Source organism: Xenia sp. Carnegie-2017, unplaced genomic scaffold (genome assembly GCF_021976095.1).
Source record: "Xenia sp. Carnegie-2017 unplaced genomic scaffold, XeniaSp_v1 HiC_scaffold_1, whole genome shotgun sequence".
Taxonomy (NCBI): domain Eukaryota; kingdom Metazoa; phylum Cnidaria; class Anthozoa; order Malacalcyonacea; family Xeniidae; genus Xenia; species Xenia sp. Carnegie-2017.
The window spans coordinates 635,383-654,376 of NW_025813402.1; the positions used below are offsets into that span (position 1 = coordinate 635,383).

Consider the following 18,994-nt stretch of genomic DNA (forward strand, 5'->3'; position numbering starts at 1 on the left):
GAAAATTACAATGACACCATCCCAATGCATTGAAATCAATAATATTAGGACCCTGTGACATTGGCAATAATTTATGTTAACTGTCCACAAAAATTAGTTTTTCCTAAAGCTAATATTGCATTGTGATAACCAGTGTGCGAATTAGTTTAGAAAAAACGATGTTCAATTTTTTTTGACAAAAGTGTTTGTTTAGAGGCATAACCAAATCGATATTACGTTCATTACTATACGTAGTGCTAATTGCTAAATTAATATTTTTGAGCATGAACAAATTCATATGATTTACGACAGTGTTTTTCTTTACAACCGCTGATCCAGTTACAAATGTACGAGAGAAATTTTTTGCGCATGTTATTCTCTCCTCTTTTTTGTGCAATCTTTACAGCACAATGAATTCACCACTTGGCCATCATCCTAGCACTCAAACTAGTCAGCATTTGATGTTTCCATCCATTTTTTTACTGTACTAACTTTGCTGGTAGCTACAACCTTTCGACGAAGATGGCAAGAAAGACAAAAGTGAAAAGAAAATGACCGAATATACTTTTGCTTTCTGATTATTAACAGTAACATCCTTGATGTTTACTTACGATAAAAAACATCATATTTATGTCATATTACAAACAATATGTAAAAGCAAAAAGTATGGCTAATTAAGGTCGCCAGTTTGGCTTAATGTTTTGAGCCAAATTTGGCTTCTTTTTCTCTTGTTAGGCTTATTTAAAATCAATGATATCACCAGTGTGTGAATTAACGGTGTGCAATGTGCAATTTGCACTTCGTTTTAGTTAAAATGAAAACAATTGCACATCACTTTTTCAGACGATGTGCAAAAAACTTCTTTATTGATTACTACCACATAAATTGAACAAAGTGTTCAAGCTTAAACATTACTGATCTTTACTTTATAAACGAGTGCGCTGCACGACATTAAAATCCATGTTGACACAATGTCATCAAATTCAAAAACGTTGTCATTTTAAGACTGGGAAGTCTGTCAACAGTCAACATACATGGTGCTACGACATTAGGGGTGTAATACATTATTAATGTCAATTTTTGCATTTGCGTTGTTTTGTAAACCGTTAAGTACTGTTTTTGGCATCATAGCTATTTTGAGTATTTTCAGTAATATCAGGAAATATTTTGATTTTGATTCTTGAAAGAAGACAAAAAAAAACTTAAATAAGCCAAATTTTAAAAATAAACCAAAAAGAATTTTGATTTTAAATAAGCCTAACGTGAGAAAAACATTAATGGCTCAAAACATTAAGCCAAACTGGCAACCTTGATCACCCATACTTTTTGCTTTTACATATTGTTTGTAATATGACATAAATATGATGTTTTTTATCGTAAGTAAACATCAAGGATGTTACTGTTAATAATCAGAAAGCAAAAGTATATTTGGTTATTCTCTTTTCACTTTTGTCTTTCTTGTCATTTTCGTCGAAAGGTTGTAGCTACCAGCAAAGTTAATACAGTGAAAAAAATGGTTGGAATTATCAAATGCTGACTCGTTTAATTACTAGGATGATGGCGAAGTGGGGAATTTATTGTGCTGTAAAGTTTGCACAAAAAAAGAGGAGAGAATACATGCGAAAAAAATTTCTGTCATACATTTGTAACTGGATCAGCGGTTGTAACGAAAAACACTGTCGTAAATCATATGAATTTGTTCACGTTTAAAAATATTAATTTAGCAATTAGCGCTATATAATAATTAACGTAATATGCATCTAAAGAAACACTTTTGTCAAAAAAAATTGCACATCGTTTTTTCTGAACTAATTCGAACCCTGGCTGTATCACTAAACTGACATCCTCTACTATCCTCGTATCATCCTGTTACCACTTCCCTAAGTACCATGCTGTATTAAAAATGGGACATTATCAAAGTTCAAGTATGACTTCATCAACAGTCGTTTATTTGTGAATTACAATAGACATGTTTCGACATCTCATGATGCCATCTTCAGTATAAGTGAAATAATAAATAATGCAAGGTTTATATAAAAGTAATATGATACATAAATTACAACAATAAAAAGGAAATAAGATAAATTAATGGGGAGCGTCCGAGCGTATTATAAACTAAATATTGTATTGAATTTAAAAACTTGAACATTGAGGTCAGGGTTAGTTTTGTTAATGTGGAGTGCTTCTTTGATTTTAAGGGAGAATGAGGTTTCGGCAGTGTCGATGATTTTGAAGAAACAGGGTGAATAGTTGGTTTTACATGAGTGAGATTTAAGGTGTCGGTAGATATGAGAGTTTTTGTCTGTTGTGGTATGTTCCCTGATTCTGGTGGATAAATGGCGCGAAGTTTCGCCAATGTATCGGGAATTACATCCCGCGCAATTGAATTCATATACCACCATAGATTTAATTGAATCAGGGATTGGGTCTTTGAATGAGAAAAGGTTTTTGATTTTGAATGATGTGAAAATTAGTCGAATGTCAATATCTGTACAGAAGCGTTTCATAATGTTTGTAAGTCTGCGTTGTGTGTGTCGTGAGTAATGTCCGATGTAGGGTAGTTTGAAGTATAGAGTTGTTATTTTGGAATTTTCATTTGTGTTGGTCGTGATTGTCGTGTCAGGAGTTTCGGTGTCTAGTTTGAGGTTGTTGCTTTGTTTGTTGTCGAGATATCGTTTTACGGTTCTGTTAATAAAGTGTAGTGGGAAAGAGTTTAGTAAAAGAGTGGATGTGATTTTTTTTTATGTCTCGTTAAAAGCCATTGTTTGTATTGTTAAGTTTGTATGCTCTGTCGATTAGTGTGCGATAAATTGGCACTTTACAAGTCGATTGTTGACTTAAACCTTCACTTTACCCACAGATTTTTAACCTTGATCATTACTGACCAAGAGCTTAGCAATCTACTTTTGTGTTTATTTTGTCAGTTCTTCTCATTATGTCAGATACATGACAATCAAGGTTAGGGGTTGAAATGTACTTGTAAATCTTATTGCCATGCCTTTGCATTCATGCAAAAAATTTGTTGATTTCAAATGATAAATTTAAGCTATAAATTACTATCATTGATTATCATTTTTATCTGTTCAACCAAAGGTTGTCACAGATATGGATGAAGCAAATTTTGCAAAGGAACTAGAAAAACTTGAACATCAAAATGCAGAAGTCGATGGTGATGATGATTATCCTGATGATGAACAAGAACAAGATGAATCATAAATGATTGTGGTTTGTTTTAAAACTTGCTGTGTTTTATTTTTATCATTCACGACCTGCGGTTGCCTTGAACAACAATTAGTTTAACTTTAAACTCCATTCAAACCCTATACATTACAAACATCAATTATTTTCTTTTGACGATTCAAAATAGATATTTCATTGTCAGTATTTCGCGAGGCAGTTTTTGAAGGTCCCCTGTTCGGATTAAACTGCCGCTCTGAGTATGCTGTTTGTGATGAATAGGACATTCGTCATCGTGAAACTATTGTAAATGCCAAGTCGTTGAAATGAAAGCATATTTAGAAAGGAGATCATTAAATTACATATTGCTAACAATTTCCTACGGCGAAAATTTTCCTTGAAATTTTTAAGTTAAAAGTCACTTGAATCATAATTGATCCAAGATGCAAAATATCTTATTAAAATTGGTTATGAATTATGACTGTCGATGCTATAGTCTGTCGCTTTCCATTGTCTGACCCTGAGTTTAAATTTCATGTTAACTTAATCTCGACGTTCACCTTTGCCGTTTATCAGAAGTTATACAGTCAGTGAAGTTCGTTGAAAAATTCTGTTACTCCTTTCTAACTTTATATATCATCAAATGAAATCGAGAAATTTCAAACGCGGAAGTTTATCATGACGTTAACTGTATTAAAAAGTACAAATGCTCACAAAATGACAAAAACTTTATGATTATGTCGACATTGCGAATGGAGAAAACAATAACATAAAGGAAAATATGGCTAGTTTTATGAAACAATGATGTATCGTATCGTATCGCACATGTATTTCGTTTCGTACATTTACGTATGATGTCATCATGCGTTCGACCCTTTTTTAGGATTTTCATTGGTTTGATAATTCCTCGAGATTTTGATTGGTTGGGGAAAACTTTTGTACTTCCGGCGAAAGGTGACACGATGTGACGAGTAGTGCTTAGTCCTCCATAAGTCGGGACGTGTGGTTAGCGGTGCAACGTACCTACCAACGTACTAACACAGAGGCAAGTGATTCTTATTATCTCAGATCTATCTCAATTTTCAAAGCGTGCAAACGAGACTTTTAACTTGATTTGTACATTTTTACCTTCGTGGCTAACTTGGCTTCAGTAAAAAAGGTTGGTGTGAGAGTTACGATTTACATTTACTAATTTCAGTGTCGTTTATAGCTTTCATGTTTTGCTCCACCATCGTCAAATCATCTCACTAATAATTTAAGTTTATTATTATTATACATGGTGTATCATACAGAATGTTTGAAATTTCTTGTTTATTTACCATTAAGCAAAAGGTTGGGTTATAATTTCTGCATAAATTTACAATGCTCCAAAAATTATGAATAAATGTCAGATTTTCAAACTATCTAACGCGTAATAACTGGTTAACTGCTTCAAATAATGATATAGTTGAACTAGAAACGACAGTAAACTCTGACTCAGCCAAGCGTTTTTCCGGGAGCTTCTTGCATAATTATCACTTCAGGACCTAAAGCAACCGAAGGCTTACTATAAACAGTTAAATGAAAAGAAAAAAAGTTACATGAAAAGCACGACGTTTGAACCGTGCTTAAGCGAAAATCGCTGATCTTTTCTTGTTACCTTTTCAAGTCAATAAGAACGAGTTAAGACGACAGTTCTTTTGAATAAAAAGGTTCAGGAGTCTTCTGCATCTGAAAATTTCGAAAAACTGACGTTGTCCACAACTTGTGGCAAAGAACAAACTAAGAGATTGCAATAATTTGAATTGTACCAGTAATAATTATAACATTGCAAAAGCTATCATTGGCTAAAGCACTATGTCTCACAAAATTGGACGAAATTACGCTTGTCGTTGTGGAAGGTTTCTTGCTAAAAATTTGTTGCTTTTCGTTGTGGACTGTGTTTCTACGTTCATTAAATATGAAAATAAAGTCCTTTATGTACATTTGAAACAAGCACATACGAATGTTAAATGTGCAAATAATTATGTAATTTTGTGTTAAGATGGCTTTTGCTAACACGCAGTCGTCCTATTACATAGCATCATGACTTTCCTTCATAAACTTTACATATGCTCAGTACAACTAAAGTGTCATGTGCCAAATGGTAGTTCCAAAACCATGGCAAAAGTTATCAAAGTTTGAAACATCCTGTTTAGAAGGCTGCTCTAGATACAAATCAATTGCAATCAGACAATACAAGAAAAATCACTATTTGCCCTGATTATAACTGAAGGTTGATTATTGTCATACAAAATGAAATTGTTTTATTCCCCGAGTCTTTGAAATTGAACTATTACAAACATCGAGTTATTTCATGAAACATTAAGTCGAATTCAGTAAAGCATGCATGTTCCCAAGTATTAAATGATTCAGACAAATATTGTTGATAAAATTAAATAGAAAAGTATCCAGTATTTTGACACAACAAAAAGTTGCAGTGAGAAGCAACTACAACATATGCTTCCTTGACCGCAGTCTATGCAAGCATCTTTGCCAACTTTACCAAAGCCTATCGCACATTGAACATCAGCATTTGCTTCATTCAAATGCAACTAAATAACTTTATTTTCAGATTGCATAGATAAAGATACGCTACCTTTAACAAAAAGCAACAAAATTTTAGCTTGAAAGCTTACTTTGTCATGATGTTGTTGACAAAACCTTCCGCATAAGTAACCGGTATTCTTCATCTTGTTTGGGTCGACGATGGGAGAAATTTGTGAGACATAGTGCAGTTATTTTCAATGGGCTTGCTTGTCAGCTTTTCGCGAATAACCGACGATAGATTTTTGCAATGATACTAAATTTTATTAACCATCTCGTACCATTCAAATCGATACAATCTTTCAGTTTGTTCTTTGACTTGACGTCGCTGGATGTTGAACAATATCACCTTTATTGTGATTTAATAAAGCAATTTCTCCTAAAATTTCAGAGGCAGAATGCTACTGAATGCCCGTATTTAATTCCTCAAACTAAATGTCGTCTTTAGTTGTCTAAACTGACTTTGAAAGGCGGCAAGAAACAACACAATATAGATTTTGCATTGTTGTCCATGCATAAACACATGCAAAATATAATACGATGGAATATTATATTCGATACCACCTGACCGTGACCACTTACACTACTGCGCGCTTTTGGCTGTTTCCTGCTGAATTGTGTCTCCCTTCATATAATTCTTGACTCCCACATATACTTCACTTACTTGATACCTTGTTAGTTTGCACAAGACCACAAGTGTATGAGTTACTCAAGGAATAACCTTGTTAGTTTGCACAAGACCACAAGTGTATGAGTTACTCAAGGAATAACCTTGTTAGTTTGCACAAGACCACAAGTGTATGAGTTACTCAAGGAACAACCTTGTTAGTTTGCACAAGACCACAAGTGTATGAGTTACTCAGGAATAACCTTGTTAGTTTGCACAAGACCACAAGTGTATGAGTTACTCAAGGAATAACCTTGTTAGTTTGCACAAGACCACAAGTGTATGAGTTACTCAGGAATAACCTTGTTAGTTTGCACAAGACCACAAGTGTATGAGTTACTCAAGGAATAACCTTGTTAGTTTGCACAAGACCACAAGTGTATGAGTTACTCAGGGAATAACCTTGTTAGTTTGCACAAGACCACAAGTGTATGAGTTACTCAAGGAATAACCTTGTTAGTTTGCACAAGACCACAAGTGTATGAGTTACTCAGGGAATAACCTTGTTAGTTTGCACAAGACCACAAGTGTATGAGTTACTCAAGGAACACCCTTGTTAGTTTGCACAAGACCACAAGTGTATGAGTTACTCAGGGAATAACCTTGTTAGTTTGCACAAGACCACAAGTGTATGAGTTACTCAAGGAATAACCTTGTTAGTTTGCACAAGACCACAAGTGTATGAGTTACTCAAGGAATACCTTGTTAGTTTGCACAAGACCACAAGTGTATGAGTTACTCAGGGAATAACCTTGTTAGTTTGCACAAGACCACAAGTGTATGAGTTACTCAAGGAATAACCTTGTTAGTTTGCACAAGACCACAAGTGTATGAGTTACTCAGGGAATAACCTTGTTAGTTTGCACAAGACCACAAGTGTATGAGTTACTCAAGGAATAACCTTGTTAGTTTGCACAAGACCACAAGTGTATGAGTTACTCAAGGAATAACCTTGTTAGTTTGCACAAGACCACAAGTGTATGAGTTACTCAAGAAATAACCTTGTTAGTTTGCACAAGACCACAAGTGTATGAGTTACTCAAGGAATAACCTTGTTAGTTTGCACAAGACCACAAGTGTATGAGTTACTCAAGAAATAACCTTGTTAGTTTGCACAAGACCACAAGTGTATGAGTTACTCAAGAAATAACCTTGTTAGTTTGCACAAGACCACAAGTGTATGAGTTACTCAAGGAATAACCTTGTTAGTTTGCACAAGACCACAAGTGTATGAGTTACTCAAGGAATAACCTTGTTAGTTTGCACAAGACCACAAGTGTATGAGTTACTCAAGAAATAACCTTGTTAGTTTGCACAAGACCACAAGTGTATGAGTTACTCAAGGAATAACCTTGTTAGTTTGCACAAGACCACAAGTGTATGAGTTACTCAAGAAATAACCTTGTTAGTTTGCACAAGACCACAAGTGTATGAGTTACTCAAGAAATAACCTTGTTAGTTTGCACAAGACCACAAGTGTATGAGTTACTCAAGGAATAACCTTGTTAGTTTGCACAAGACCACAAGTGTATGAGTTACTCAAGAAATAACCTTGTTAGTTTGCACAAGACCACAAGTGTATGAGTTACTCAAGAAATAACCTTGTTAGTTTGCACAAGACCACAAGTGTATGAGTTACTCAAGGAATAACCTTGTTAGTTTGCACAAGACCACAAGTGTATGAGTTACTCAAGAAATAACCTTGTTAGTTTGCACAAGACCACAAGTGTATGAGTTACTCAAGGAATAACCTTGTTAGTTTGCACAAGACCACAAGTGTATGAGTTACTCAAGAAATAACCTTGTTAGTTTGCACAAGACCACAAGTGTATGAGTTACTCAAGAAATAACCTTGTTAGTTTGCACAAGACCACAAGTGTATGAGTTACTCAAGGAATAACCTTGTTAGTTTGCACAAGACCACAAGTGTATGAGTTACTCAAGAAATAACCTTGTTAGTTTGCACAAGACCACAAGTGTATGAGTTACTCAAGAAATAACCTTGTTAGTTTGCACAAGACCACAAGTGTATGAGTTACTCAAGGAATAACCTTGTTAGTTTGCACAAGACCACAAGTGTATGAGTTACTCAAGGAATAACCTTGTTAGTTTGCACAAGACCACAAGTGTATGAGTTACTCAAGGAATAACCTTGTTAGTTTGCACAAGACCACAAGTGTATGAGTTACTCAGGAATAACCTTGTTAGTTTGCACAAGACCACAAGTGTATGAGTTACTCAAGAAATAACCTTGTTAGTTTGCACAAGACCACAAGTGTATGAGTTACTCAAGGAATAACCTTGTTAGTTTGCACAAGACCACAAGTGTATGAGTTACTCAAGGAATAACCTTGTTAGTTTGCACAAGACCACAAGTGTATGAGTTACTCAAGAATAACCTTGTTAGTTTGCACAAGACCACAAGTGTATGAGTTACTCAAAGAATAACCTTGTTAGTTTGCACAAGACCACAAGTGTATGAGTTACTCAAGGAATAACCTTGTTAGTTTGCACAAGACCACAAGTGTATGAGTTACTCAAGAAATAACCTTGTTAGTTTGCACAAGACCACAAGTGTATGAGTTACTCAAGAAATAACCTTGTTAGTTTGCACAAGACCACAAGTGTATGAGTTACTCAAGAAATAACCTTGTTAGTTTGCACAAGACCACAAGTGTATGAGTTACTCAAGGAATAACCTTGTTAGTTTGCACAAGACCACAAGTGTATGAGTTACTCAAGAAATAACCTTGTTAGTTTGCACAAGACCACAAGTGTATGAGTTACTCAAGAAATAACCTTGTTAGTTTGCACAAGACCACAAGTGTATGAGTTACTCAAGGAATAACCTTGTTAGTTTGCACAAGACCACAAGTGTATGAGTTACTCAAGAAATAACCTTGTTAGTTTGCACAAGACCACAAGTGTATGAGTTACTCAAGAAATAACCTTGTTAGTTTGCACAAGACCACAAGTGTATGAGTTACTCAAGGAATAACCTTGTTAGTTTGCACAAGACCACAAGTGTATGAGTTACTCAAGGAATAACCTTGTTAGTTTGCACAAGACCACAAGTGTATGAGTTACTCAAGGAATAACCTTGTTAGTTTGCACAAGACCACAAGTGTATGAGTTACTCAAGGAATAACCTTGTTAGTTTGCACAAGACCACAAGTGTATGAGTTACTCAAGGAATAACCTTGTTAGTTTGCACAAGACCACAAGTGTATGAGTTACTCAAAGAATAACCTTGTTAGTTTGCACAAGACTACAAGTGTATGAGTTACTCAAAGCATAACTTTGTTAGTTTGCACAAGACCACAAGTGTATGAGTTACTCAAGAAATAACCTTGTTAGTTTGCACAAGACCACAAGTGTATGAGTTACTCAAGAAATAACCTTGTTAGTTTGCACAAGACCACAAGTTTATGAGTTACTCAAGAAATAACCTTGTTAGTTCGCACAAGACTACAAGTGTATGAGTTACTCAAGAAATAACCTTGTTAGTTTGCACAAGACCACAAGTGTATGAGTTACTCAAGGAATAACCTTGTTAGTTTGCACAAGACCACAAGTGTATGAGTTACTCAAGGAATAACCTTGTTAGTTTGCACAAGACCACAAGTGTATGAGTTACTCAAAGAATAACCTTGTTAGTTTGCACAAGACCACAAGTGTATGAGTTACTCAAGGAATAACCTTGTTAGTTTGCACAAGACCACAAGTGTATGAGTTACTCAAGGAATAACCTTGTTAGTTTGCACAAGACCACAAGTGTATGAGTTACTCAAGGAATAACCTTGTTAGTTTGCACAAGACCACAAGTGTATGAGTTACTCAAGGAATAACCTTGTTAGTTTGCACAAGACCACAAGTGTATGAGTTACTCAAGGAATAACCTTGTTAGTTTGCACAAGACCACAAGTGTATGAGTTACTCAAGGAATAACCTTGTTAGTTTGCACAAGACCACAAGTGTATGAGTTACTCAAGGAATAACCTTGTTAGTTTGCACAAGACCACAAGTGTATGAGTTACTCAAGGAATAACCTTGTTAGTTTGCACAAGACCACAAGTGTATGAGTTACTCAAGGAATAACCTTGTTAGTTTGCACAAGACCACAAGTGTATGAGTTACTCAAGGAATAACTTTGTTAGTTTGCACAAGACCACAAGTTTATGAGTTACTCAAGGAATAACCTTGTTAGTTTGCACAAGACCACAAGTGTATGAGTTACTCAAGGAATAACTTTGTTAGTTTGCACAAGACCACAAGTGTATGAGTTACTCAAGGAATAACCTTGTTAGTTTGCACAAGACCACAAGTGTATGAGTTACTCAAGGAATAACCTTGTTAGTTTGCACAAGACCACAAGTGTATGAGTTACTCAAGGAATAACTTTGTTAGTTTGCACAAGACCACAAGTTTATGAGTTACTCAAGGAATAACCTTGTTAGTTTGCACAAGACCACAAGTGTATGAGTTACTCAAGGAATAACCTTGTTAGTTTGCACAAGACCACAAGTGTATGAGTTACTCAAGGAATAACCTTGTTAGTTTGCACAAGACCACAAGTGTATGAGTTACTCAAGGAATAACCTTGTTAGTTTGCACAAGACCACAAGTGTATGAGTTACTCAAGGAATAACCTTGTTAGTTTGCACAAGACCACAAGTGTATGAGTTACTCAAGGAATAACCTTGTTAGTTTGCACAAGACCACAAGTGTATGAGTTACTCAAGGAATAACCTTGTTAGTTTGCACAAGACCACAAGTGTATGAGTTACTCAAGGAATAACCTTGTTAGTTTGCACAAGACCACAAGTGTATGAGTTACTCAGGGAATAACCTTGTTAGTTTGCACAAGACCACAAGTGTATGAGTTACTCAAGGAATAACCTTGTTAGTTTGCACAAGACCACAAGTGTATGAGTTACTCAGGGAATAACCTTGTTAGTTTGCACAAGACCACAAGTGTATGAGTTACTCAAGGAATAACCTTGTTAGTTTGCACAAGACCACAAGTGTATGAGTTACTCAGGAATAACCTTGTTAGTTTGCACAAGACCACAAGTTATGAGTTACTCAAGGAATAACCTTGTTAGTTTGCACAAGACCACAAGTGTATGAGTTACTCAAGGAATAACCTTGTTAGTTTGCACAAGACCACAAGTGTATGAGTTACTCAAGGAATAACCTTGTTAGTTTGCACAAGACCACAAGTGTATGAGTTACTCAGGAATAACCTTGTTAGTTTGCACAAGACCACAAGTGTATGAGTTACTCAAGGAATAACCTTGTTAGTTTGCACAAGACCACAAGTGTATGAGTTACTCAAGGAACAACCTTGTTAGTTTGCACAAGACCACAAGTGTATGAGTTACTCAGGAATAACCTTGTTAGTTTGCACAAGACCACAAGTGTATGAGTTACTCAAGGAATAACCTTGTTAGTTTGCACAAGACCACAAGTGTATGAGTTACTCAGGGAATAACCTTGTTAGTTTGCACAAGACCACAAGTGTATGAGTTACTCAAGGAATAACCTTGTTAGTTTGCACAAGACCACAAGTGTATGAGTTACTCAAGGAATAACCTTGTTAGTTTGCACAAGACCACAAGTGTATGAGTTACTCAAGAAATAACCTTGTTAGTTTGCACAAGACCACAAGTGTATGAGTTACTCAAGGAATAACCTTGTTAGTTTGCACAAGACCACAAGTGTATGAGTTACTCAAGAAATAACCTTGTTAGTTTGCACAAGACCACAAGTGTATGAGTTACTCAAGAAATAACCTTGTTAGTTTGCACAAGACCACAAGTGTATGAGTTACTCAAGGAATAACCTTGTTAGTTTGCACAAGACCACAAGTGTATGAGTTACTCAAGGAATAACCTTGTTAGTTTGCACAAGACCACAAGTGTATGAGTTACTCAAGAAATAACCTTGTTAGTTTGCACAAGACCACAAGTGTATGAGTTACTCAAGGAATAACCTTGTTAGTTTGCACAAGACCACAAGTGTATGAGTTACTCAAGAAATAACCTTGTTAGTTTGCACAAGACCACAAGTGTATGAGTTACTCAAGAAATAACCTTGTTAGTTTGCACAAGACCACAAGTGTATGAGTTACTCAAGGAATAACCTTGTTAGTTTGCACAAGACCACAAGTGTATGAGTTACTCAAGAAATAACCTTGTTAGTTTGCACAAGACCACAAGTGTATGAGTTACTCAAGAAATAACCTTGTTAGTTTGCACAAGACCACAAGTGTATGAGTTACTCAAGGAATAACCTTGTTAGTTTGCACAAGACCACAAGTGTATGAGTTACTCAAGAAATAACCTTGTTAGTTTGCACAAGACCACAAGTGTATGAGTTACTCAAGGCATAACTTTGTTAGTTTGCACAAGACCACAAGTGTATGAGTTACTCAAGAAATAACCTTGTTAGTTTGCACAAGACCACAAGTGTATGAGTTACTCAAGGAATAACTTTGTTAGTTTGCACAAGACCACAAGTTTATGAGTTACTCAAGGAATAACCTTGTTAGTTTGCACAAGACCACAAGTGTATGAGTTACTCAAGGAATAACCTTGTTAGTTTGCACAAGACCACAAGTGTATGAGTTACTCAAGGAATAACCTTGTTAGTTTGCACAAGACCACAAGTGTATGAGTTACTCAAGGAATAACCTTGTTAGTTTGCACAAGACCACAAGTGTATGAGTTACTCAAGGAATAACTTTGTTAGTTTGCACAAGACCACAAGTTTATGAGTTACTCAAGGAATAACCTTGTTAGTTTGCACAAGACCACAAGTGTATGAGTTACTCAAGGAATAACTTTGTTAGTTTGCACAAGACCACAAGTGTATGAGTTACTCAAGGAATAACCTTGTTAGTTTGCACAAGACCACAAGTTTATGAGTTACTCAAGGAATAACCTTGTTAGTTTGCACAAGACCACAAGTTTATGAGTTACTCAAGGCATAACTTTGTTAGTTTGCACAAGACCACAAGTTTATGAGTTACTCAAGGAATAACCTTGTTAGTTTGCACAAGACCACAAGTGTATGAGTTACTCAAGGAATAACCTTGTTAGTTTGCACAAGACCACAAGTTTATGAGTTACTCAAGGAATAACCTTGTTAGTTTGCACAAGACCACAAGTGTATGAGTTACTCAAGGAATAACCTTGTTAGTTTGCACAAGACCACAAGTTTATGAGTTACTCAAGAAATAACCTTGTTAGTTTGCACAAGACCACAAGTGTATGAGTTACTCAAGGAATAACCTTGTTAGTTTGCACAAGACCACAAGTTTATGAGTTACTCAAGGAATAACCTTGTTAGTTTGCACAAGACCACAAGTGTATGAGTTACTCAAGGAATAAAAGCAAATTTTCATTCCTATTTTTCTTATTTGTGACTTCTCAAGAACAGGTACTTTGTTTACAAGAGAACACATACTTTTACTTGAGCTAAATTTTGTTAGTCCTTATTTAACTAAAGCTACAAGATATGTTTTGGTTTATTATTAGTATACTTACTGAATTTGTACAAAATTGCGGGGTTTTTTCAATTTTCAAAGAGTAGTTTAGGTTTATACTTATTGTATTTTTTAGGTTGTTAGTGAATTTGTACAAAATTGCATGATTTGGATTTCTAATGGATAGTACAAGCTAGTTTAGGCTTTTCTGACGTTATGTTCAATACAGTTTAACATCATGTAAATTTTTAAATTGCTGAATTTTGACCTTATGCATAAGTGTAATTTTAGCTGCCATGCTTTGATCTTGTTTCATACCTTTTTTGTACAGTTGAAAATTATCCCAAATTTAACTCCAAAATTTTGCGCCCAATTCCTCACGACATAAGAGGATAGGAATATTCAATTGTCTATTTGAATCTATTCTCACATCTGTTGGGGGCTATGTTCATACTTGCATGCAATATTCTACGCTGCTTTATTTATTTTGCGATTCTTGGGAATGTTACAAAAATACTTATTTGATATAACAAGGCGCTCACTCGGCCAGAAAAATGTTTGATTATATTTACGTCGGGTAATAGTTGTTGTCAAATGCTACGAATCAAAGGCACCACTTGTCTCAGAATCCTTCTTTCCTATACTTGTTACGCGATAGTGTATCAAATACTTTGGTTGTCTGTAAGATTAAAATCAAATTTTATAACATTGTCGATTAACTTTAAAGTAGTGTATTGTATGGAAAAGTTCCGTAAATAAAGACTTCTTATCTTGATTTTATACAAACATAGCCATGTATAGGAAGCCTGGTAGAACTTCGAAGAACACGAGACGTTCAGAAAATGAACAAAACGACGAAAGCAATGATGAGGTAAACTTTCAAGATCGTCATGGAGAAGTGAGAGCGGAAATCGAAAATGGTACTGGAGGTTGTCCCATACGAGAGAGCCGTATTGAAGAATTCAATTGTTCGCCTTACATACCAGAAGAGCTTTAAATTGACTTTGGCCTAATGTATTAGAACATATATATTTTGAAGTAGCCCTTCACCTTATATGTTTTATAGTTTTACTATTCACATTTCAATTAACTGTAAGTCATTTATCCCTATTTGTATAATTAAGTATCACATTCAATATTTATCATCGTAAAAATAACCATTCACTATATAATAGTATAAAATGCGAACACTTGAAAACGCATCTTGTTTCAAAAACGGAAACTTTCAAGGACATATTTGTTTACATCTTGTGTAGCTAATTGATAATTAATTAATGTAGCTATTTAATAACTTTCCTTAAACTTTTGTATGTAAAATATATTTATTCTTTATTTATGTCATTATTAACTTTGAATGGAATGATAATTTTCAATGTAATCGTTTATCGTTTTCTCTCGAAGTGTTCCTAAGCAGTTGATTTCAAAACAAGCCAAATAATGATGGTAAATTCTGGTTACTGTTAAAAACAGCGAGAAGATATTGTTATGAGTTTGCTTGCAGGCTTCTCAAACTAAGTCCATACATGAGAGAACACAATAGTGAAAAGGAAAATTTGCTAAGGTTCTTGAAGGAGTTTGGGAGAACACAAGAGTGAAAAGGAGAATTTGCTAAGGTTCTTGAAGGAGTTTGGGAAAACACAAGAGTGAAAAGGTGAATTTGCTAAGGTTCTTGAAGGAGTTTGGGAGAACACAAGAGTGAAAAGGAGAATTTGCTAAGGTTCTTGAAGGAGTTTGGGAGAACACAAGAGTGAAAAGGAGAATTTGCTAAGGTTCTTGAAGGAGTTTGGGAGAACACAAGAGTGAAAAGGAGAATTTGCTAAGGTTCTTGAAGGAGTTTGGGAGAACACAAGAGTGAAAAGGAGAATTTGCTAAGGTTCTTGAAGGAGTTTGGGAGAACACAAGAGTGAAAAGGAGAATTTGCTAAGGTTCTTGAAGGAGTTTGGGAGAACACAAGAGTGAAAAGGAGAATTTGCTAAGGTTCTTGAAGGAGTTTGGGAGAACACAAGAGTGAAAAGGAGAATTTGCTAAGGTTCTTGAAGGAGTTTGGGAGAACACAAGAGTGAAAAGGAGAATTTGCTAAGGTTCTTGAAGGAGTTTGGGAGAACACAAGAGTGAAAAGGAGAATTTGCTAAGGTTCTTGAAGGAGTTTGGGAGAACACAAGAGTGAAAAGGAGAATTTGCTAAGGTTCTTGAAGGAGTTTGGGAAAACACAAGAGTGAAAAGGTGAATTTGCTAAGGTTCTTGAAGGAGTTTGGGAGAACACAAGAGTGAATAAAGATACGGATGAGAATAAAGATTTAGAGGAACATCGCGAGAGCTTGGAGAAAGTACATCCAGACGAAAATAATTCCCGTTCACAAAACGTTCCAGAGAGCGTTGCAGAGGATCAAGGGATGGAACCTGGAGCAGAAAGTCAGGCTGAATATTTAATATTTTTACTCGTACTTTTATATTTGGAACTTCTTATTGAATTGTATGATTTAAATTTTCCTTCAATTCCTGATGAACTATAAATATCTATAATTTGTACAAGTGTGCCGTGAACATAATGATAATTGAAATATTAACTAATTAGAACAAATGTACTTTTCGATGTCGTATTTTCTTTACATAGATTTTTCCAAATCCATAGGTCGGAAAACCGATTACGTCACTGAATACGTCATAAACCATTTTCACGACAGACATCGAATAATAATCGGCGAATACCGATAGTTTCCACCGGATGTTTCCGAGAATCGGTAAAGTCAGTCATGTAAACTCAAATTGTAAACTTGTTCGTCTGTATTTAAAGTATTACCGTTTGAGGCTCTTGAAAATTTTGCATTGAAAAATGCAACTGATTGAACAATCTGCGTTATATCTTTGTACATATTTTGTGCCATCATCAACATAACGAATTGCTTGTATTTCTATTTCAAAATCGAGCGACGTTTAATATTATGACTTCATTTAGGTAAGTTCTATTGTACTGCAATCATTGATCATCGTTAGACTTTATAAAAAGATCTTTACTCCTTTTGAATTTTAAAACTGCTTTATATTTATGGCAAAAGTTTGCTGAGATTTTGTTTACGATTGTAACATGTGACAGCCTGGGTTATGTGTTTATTATCATAATTATCAGTCAGCCAAGCTTTTTTGAAACCATTATGAATCAACATTAACATCATCTGACGTCGTACATGAACTGTTCTTAACCAATAGAGCTATACCTCATATTCATCATGTCATTTTAACTTTTAAATATGTTTATGTCAAGATTTCAATTGTAGAATGATTATTATATATACTACTGAACATTGTGTACAACAAGACAACTGTCAATAAATGAGTTGTCAAGGAAAATGAACCTTAAGAACCAAGAATAACATGAAGCTTTGTTTTACACCACTGTATATGACAGATCATTCTCATTGAAATGCATCAAATTGCAATATTGCTACATAAACACAATGAGGATGAACATTTTGATGTTCACGAAAACAAGATTTAATTATTTATAGATGTACCAAATGTGTACAGCAATGTACTTATATCTTACAATACCTGTGCCAGGCCTAAATAACATACAATAATAAAAAATCTTTTAAAAATATCATTGTTTGATTGTAAACTGTTTTCTTCTTTAAGATAAATCCCATTTCACCACCTACCTATGTTGTCATGACAACAACAATGAATCGAGAAGAAGGTTTGAAAGCTTTGAAAACTTCAATCAAAACCATGGAAGAAGTCATTATGAACAAGAAAGGAACATTTGTTTTACAACAAGCTGTAAGTGTTTGGTTTATATTTCTATGAAAAGTATATTGTATCACTAAAATGACATCCCCCTGGTGCCTCTACTGTCCTCATATCATCCTGTTACCATTTCCCTAAGTACCCCATGCTGTATTAAGACGGACATATTCAATCATTAGTCGTTTGTTTGAAAATTGCAAAGACACCATCCCAATGCATTGAAATGAATAATATTAGGACCCTGTGACATTGGCAATAATTTATGTTAACTGTCCACAAAAATTAGTTTTTTCTAAAGCTAATTATGCATTGTGATATCATAACGATGTCTTTTGCATATTGAAGAAAAGTTATGTGTCTCCAAAACAAAATAAAATAACAAAGCATGTGTTCACACCATTTACACAATGACTGTCTCATGTTTGCTTTGTCTGACTGTGTAACTATTATCAGAAGGACATCACTTGAGTCCATTGGACATTTGACACACTTGTATGATGTATCAAAGATGTGAAATCATACAAATGACGTATGTTTAATGAGCTGCTGTTTTTTGCAGCGTCAGAGAAAAAAATAAAACAAGCAGAGTTTGTCATGTTCTTATTCGAGTAGTACTTTATGTTTAACTTAGGAGCTAAACATGTTTCATACAAAATGTTTTATGGTTTTTGATTGGTTATATGAAATTATCTATTCCACGACCAACCCCTTATCTCTTGTTTTCAGTGTGAGCGTAGGGGTTGGTCGTGCCATACAAACAAAATATTTCTACTCTATAACATTGCGTGAACTGACAATCTTTCGTAAAAGCTCAGAAGCGATATCTCTGACTCTTTGAGCTTCAGACGCAACGTTTGACTGTCCTTTACTGATTTCTATGTTCACACACAATCCAAGAACACAGCAAAACGATGAATAATTGGACAATATTTGAAATACACGTGCGAATAAAGTTGGGCACGACCAAAGGAAAATATTCGGCGATTGAGCATGCGTACGACTCAATGCAGCTTTGTATATTATTAGTAATTTATGTTTTGTTCGTTCTCCCCTGATCAGAGCACGACCAAACTAGGGCTGACTATACCCATTTTAACAGGCCGTGAGGTTTTCCAGCCAATTAGCGCTTAGGAATATATAATTTGGTCGTGCTGGTCTGAGTAGAGGACGACCAAAAACGGGCGAACGCCCTTCCATTAGCTTTTAGTCAATAAATAGGGCAGATGTCGGGCAGAAACGTAATATAGTGAAAGTAATATGAAGTAAAAAGAATGATAGCACAGCGCTATAACCAACAACTACAAACAATAACGACCTTGTCCAACAACATTTGAGAAATTAACCTTCCACTCCTCTTCCTTGTAAACCAGACA

The 18,994-nt window shown here is 35.1% G+C and overlaps 1 protein-coding gene and 2 long non-coding RNA genes across 7 annotated transcripts in view; 2 read left to right on the forward strand and 1 right to left on the reverse strand.

The window, feature by feature from the left end:
- Nucleotides 1-18,994, forward strand: part of LOC124440936 (eukaryotic translation initiation factor 2 subunit 1-like) — a 53,663-nt gene that overhangs the window by 12,946 nt on the left and 21,723 nt on the right. For 4 of the 5 annotated variants that reach the window (XR_006946832.1, XR_006946829.1, XR_006946830.1 and 1 more), the window contains one exon: nucleotides 17,511-17,654. Coding sequence is in view for 1 of the 5 variants with exons in the window: in XM_046991364.1 (XP_046847320.1) it covers nucleotides 17,511-17,654 (144 nt within the window). In the remaining 4 variants the exon portion in view is untranslated. Of the gene's footprint in view, nucleotides 1-16,610; nucleotides 16,834-17,510; nucleotides 17,655-18,994 lie in introns of those variants that run through there. The other variant, XR_006946827.1, reaches the window with a different exon arrangement.
- On the forward strand, nucleotides 4,212-15,255 carry LOC124441297. The gene is made up of 2 exons (XR_006946937.1): nucleotides 4,212-4,315; nucleotides 14,669-15,255. It is a non-coding gene; the product is annotated as an uncharacterized LOC124441297 (long non-coding RNA).
- Nucleotides 4,453-6,122, reverse strand: LOC124441238. The gene is made up of 3 exons (XR_006946919.1): nucleotides 6,003-6,122; nucleotides 4,796-4,866; nucleotides 4,453-4,702 (listed from the first exon to the last, which is right to left on the reverse strand). It is a non-coding gene; the product is annotated as an uncharacterized LOC124441238 (long non-coding RNA).